General features: G+C 45.8%; 1 protein-coding gene across 1 annotated transcript; it reads left to right on the plus strand.

The window, feature by feature from the left end:
- Positions 1-650: 650 nt before the first annotated feature.
- On the plus strand, positions 651-4,329 carry RPL15 (ribosomal protein L15). Its single transcript, XM_010151914.1, has 3 exons — positions 651-840; positions 1,863-1,999; positions 3,970-4,329. The coding sequence occupies exons 1-3, from the start codon at positions 669-671 to the stop codon at positions 4,273-4,275; spliced, it is 615 nt and encodes a 204-aa protein (XP_010150216.1). The 5' UTR covers positions 651-668; the 3' UTR covers positions 4,276-4,329.
- The last annotated feature ends 268 nt before the right edge of the window (positions 4,330-4,597 follow it).

The raw sequence follows: 4,597 nt of genomic DNA on the forward strand, positions 1-4,597 counted from the left end.
GGGGAAGGCCGCGGTGCAGCGGGTGTGGGTTGATGACGGGCCGCACTCCCGCTCAGACGCCGGGTCTGCAGCTCGTGCGTGGGGCTGGATGCCATAATTTGGTCATAAAGAAGGGGTAGTTTGGGATGGCCAGAGCTGTGCTGCGGCTACGCAGAGAGGAGCATGGAAAACCACACATGAACAGGACTTTTTGTTGTGTAAATAAAATGAGCTGCGTTTGCTGGTGGTGGCTCTGGTTGATTGAGTTCAAGGCTACCTGGGGCAGGTGCGTGAGAGCTCAGAAGTTTTTAGAGGTAATGAAACCACGTTAAAAAACCACGCCACTCACAGTCACATACTTATTTATAGGCTAGTATTTACAGTTTGGTTCAGTTGTTAACTATCGATTTTGGTAGTATCCGAAAGATTCTCAGCTGAGGAGTTAAACACGTAAGCACATATGGAAAGAAAGAAAGAAAGTCGCTGAGATTGATAAATGCTGTGTGTCCTGTTGGAGGCTGCCAAGTGTGAGCCGTGTCACCAGATGTGCCGGAAGCTTGAGAGCATCCTGTGTGTCGGGGTGCTACATGTATGAGTTTATGCAGTGCGTCTTTTGGAAGCTGTTCAAATTTGTAATCGGATTTGGAGCACTGTTTTCACTGATCTCTTGATTCAGCAGGTAGACAAACATGGGTGCCTACAAGTACATCCAGGAGCTGTGGAGGAAAAAGCAGTCAGATGTGATGCGGTTCCTCCTTCGTGTCCGCTGTTGGCAGTATCGACAGCTGTCTGCCTTGCACCGAGCCCCCCGGCCCACCAGACCAGACAAAGCTCGCAGGCTGGGATATAAGGCCAAGCAAGGTAAGGAGATTGAGAGGTGAAGTCCACGTGCTTTGTGATTGGAGCGACCTGAGTTTCATGTCAGCTTCCTCCCTTAAGCGATGGCAGAATCTGGAACATACACGTGGCCCAAGATCCTGATGTGTCCTGTGTGAAATGAACATAGTGTTATAAATGTGTTAGACTGGTGGCAGTGGTCACAGGCCGGAGCCGTACTTCATGTAACTGAATTCACGCTTTGTGTGGCCATTTTGGCAGATGGAGATCAAGCGGGCTTTGGCTTCAATGCACCTTCTTGGGCTGTGTTACTGCTGTAGAGTGACCAATGCCTTTAGTACCCTTGGTGTGGGGGTGCCCTTTCTCTGCCCAGATACCAGCGTGCATTACTTTGACCGTATCATCGCTGTACCTGCTCGAGTAAGCAGGATCATTGCCTAGTGTCGCTTGAAGACAAGTACTGATTGTTGGAAGAAACTCGGGGAAAGAGGCCATCCGTCTGTAACTTGAGCAAATCCTTGAAACGATGTATTTGTTCACTCTGCAAATGTAAAGCTGAGTCTATGTTTCTGTTACTGTTTATGAAGTTTATTTAGCTTCCTCATTTTTCATCAGTCAGATTGCAGCGGGGTTTATGGATGGCTTGTGCTTCAGTGCTTTATGGTTGCTACTATGAGAATATGGGATTTTTAGGTTGGGAGGGGGTGTTTTATTGAGTGCTTCAGGGTGGGAGGTTTTTGTATTACAACATAGCTTTCTTGGTGTATTTGGAACTGCATAGTGGAAAGACGCTGTAAACTTTGGTTTGGAAGTTGAAAATAGTTGCGACAGGACATCGCTTCCCTTAGTTGTGATGAAAATAACAAAACCACCTTGTGCTAGGCACCTCCAGTTGTAGGTTTTGGTGGAGGTTGGCATAGTGACCTAATTTTCATGTGAAACTTTTGGGGTTGGAAATGCAGAATGGGAATCAAAACTGCCTCACTGTGATTTGCACTTGCTCCGCTCCAGAATTCTTCTCGTTCCTAAGTCACCCTTTCTTTTAGGTTACGTTATCTACCGTGTCCGCGTTCGCCGTGGTGGTCGGAAACGCCCAGTCCCGAAAGGTGCAACCTACGGTAAACCTGTGCATCATGGTGTTAACCAGCTGAAGTTTGCCCGGAGCCTTCAGTCTGTAGCAGAGGTGACTATTTCAGTTATTGCTTAGCAACTTGTGGGTACAAAGGTCTTGCTTGGTCTGTAGAAGTTGAAAATACTCAGAGACCAAAAAAAAACAAACCCCGAACAACTGTTTTGTTAATGCGTTTGGTGTGAGCACTGATGGCAGGAAAGCAGCACGATGCCTTGAAAAGCTCTAGTGAGGCAAATAAACGATCTGTTCAGACTTTACAAATGAGGTCTGGGGAAAGCAGCGCTTAGGTGGTTATTGAAGTTCATAGCGTATACTCGTTTCTGAAGTATGCCACGATATTTCTAATGAAAAATTAAACTTCCGAGTAGTATCAACCCCAGGGAAATCAAGGGTCAAAGTACCAATGAGTTCCATCCTAAGGTCTGTAGCACCTGTTTGGGTAGCAGGAGGGCTGCACACTGTACTTAACTGTATCACAGGGTCTGCACGCAGTGTCCCAGAGACCGCCTGGTTCCTTGTGAAAAGCTTTGGTACCTCACAAGCACAACGATGGGGGCTTAACTTGTTCTGCAGGTGAGATGCTGTTCCCTCCTGAAATACTCCTCGAATGGAAGTTTCCATTAAGGTTCATAACGTCACAGCAGTGGTGTGGGAGAGATGTGGTTCTCACCTTGGGAAAAAAACTCTTCCAGGGGGTCAGAATTCATACTAGTCTACGCTCACAGAAGAGACACTGCGAAAGAACGGAGGTGGCTTGTCACTGCCCGTCTTGAAGCAGAAGACTCTTCTGTTCCCAGGGCTTAGTATTCATGTGTGACTTAAGCAAGTTGAATGTGGTGGAGTTTTTAAAGGGGAAAAAAGAAAATAAAAGGAACACAGATGATGAGTTCAAATTTAAAATGCAATTCTGTGTTTTCAGTGCTCATGGTGTGCTCTTCATATATGCTATTCTCAGATGACTAATGACATGCTAGCATCTGGTAACAGCTCATGGAAGAGATTATTGGCCCTCAGTTTTAGTTCAAAATTTTCGGAATCCGACATGCTTTTTCCTGGAAGACTTAACGTTTTTCAGATAGAAATATTACAGAAATACAAACCCTCCGTTATGGCTGCCATCCCCACGTGGAAGCTGCGTGAGAGTGGTTGGTGTTTTGCTGTGGAATGTATGTGTTGCTCTCGCATGCTGGAACAAAACAAGAGCTGGAAAGAACTTCACTACATACGCAGAAAATAGGTGCTGTTTTAGTGGCAGGCTGTAGCAATAGGTTGGGATCACAGTGGGTTAAAGATGGGTGGGCTCCACTGGCTCGTACTTTCCCACAGTGATGGTGAAGTCCTAGGATGAAACACGCTTGTAGTGTTTTAAATCAGGAGTATTTGTGACAGGAGAGGCAGATGGAGTTGTATAATTGATATTTTCTGCTTTGTTCTGTTTTCTAAACTAAGACATGCTTCTTTCCAGCCACAAGCCAGGATAGGAATAGCAAGCGCTAATATACCAGCCCTGGAACAAAGACTGTTACATCAGCTGTTTCTTTTCTCCTATGGGTAGAGCTTATTCTCTGCAGAAATGTCTCTCCTCTGTAGCTTTGGATGTGCAGAGTGATCAGTCTTTCATAATTTCCTACAAAAGATGTCCCCAAGTGCAGCTTGTGCTCTTTATCTTCACCTTAAAGCTGGTTTTAATTCTGTGTGTTTACTTATTGGGTGCTTCTGTGTACAAAGTAGTTCTTTGTTTTGTCAACCAAGCACCTTCCTTCTTGCATTCTTTAAACCTCACTCCAAGTAAGAAGCCAAGCAGCCTTTTTTTATTTAAATACAGCATTCCTTTCAGCTGCTACTTTTTCTGACAGTCTTTGCAACTGGAAAGGGAACAGTTCTTCTGGGAAGAAAGGTTCTCTCAGGGCAGATTGAAATTTTTAGCACCTACAGAATTTTAGGTTTCCGTTATTTCTATCTTTCTGCGGTGCCCTGCATCCGTGATTTTACAGCTATTTACATTTATATTTTTCTTCTAGGAACGTGCTGGCCGTCACTGTGGGGCTCTGAGAGTCTTGAACTCGTATTGGGTGGGTGAAGATTCCACCTACAAGTTTTTCGAAGTGATCCTGATTGATCCCTTCCATAAGACCATCAGGCGCAACCCTGACACCCAGTGGATCACCAAGCCCGTCCACAAGCACAGAGAGATGCGTGGGCTGACATCGGCCGGGCGGAAGAGTCGCGGCCTTGGCAAGGGCCACAAATTCCACCACACCATTGGTGGCTCGCGTCGTGCTGCCTGGAGAAGACGCAATACCCTGCAGCTGCACCGTTACCGCTAATTCTTGTAAACGTAACGATCCAATAAAGCTGATGCGGGTTGTTGAATTTAACAAGTGCTTCTGCTGCTTCTTGGTTTACGTGGAGAAGTGTGGAATTCTCCAGGAATTCAGTTGTTTCTGTATTTTGAAAGGCTTTTGAAAACATAATCTGATACCTGTGAAGATTGTAGGCCCCTGAGCATAGTGTGCTGTGATGGGTTTCACTTCTGGTGAGACTGAAAAGACACATGCAGTGTGAATTGAAAGCTTAATGGCTCCTCCGTGTCCTTTCTTCTGTTGGTCTGACTATAGTCAGGGTCTGTGCATCCTGTGCTTAGCCTGA

Source organism: Eurypyga helias, unplaced genomic scaffold, assembly GCF_000690775.1.
Source record: "Eurypyga helias isolate BGI_N326 unplaced genomic scaffold, ASM69077v1 scaffold21775, whole genome shotgun sequence".
Taxonomy (NCBI): domain Eukaryota; kingdom Metazoa; phylum Chordata; class Aves; order Eurypygiformes; family Eurypygidae; genus Eurypyga; species Eurypyga helias.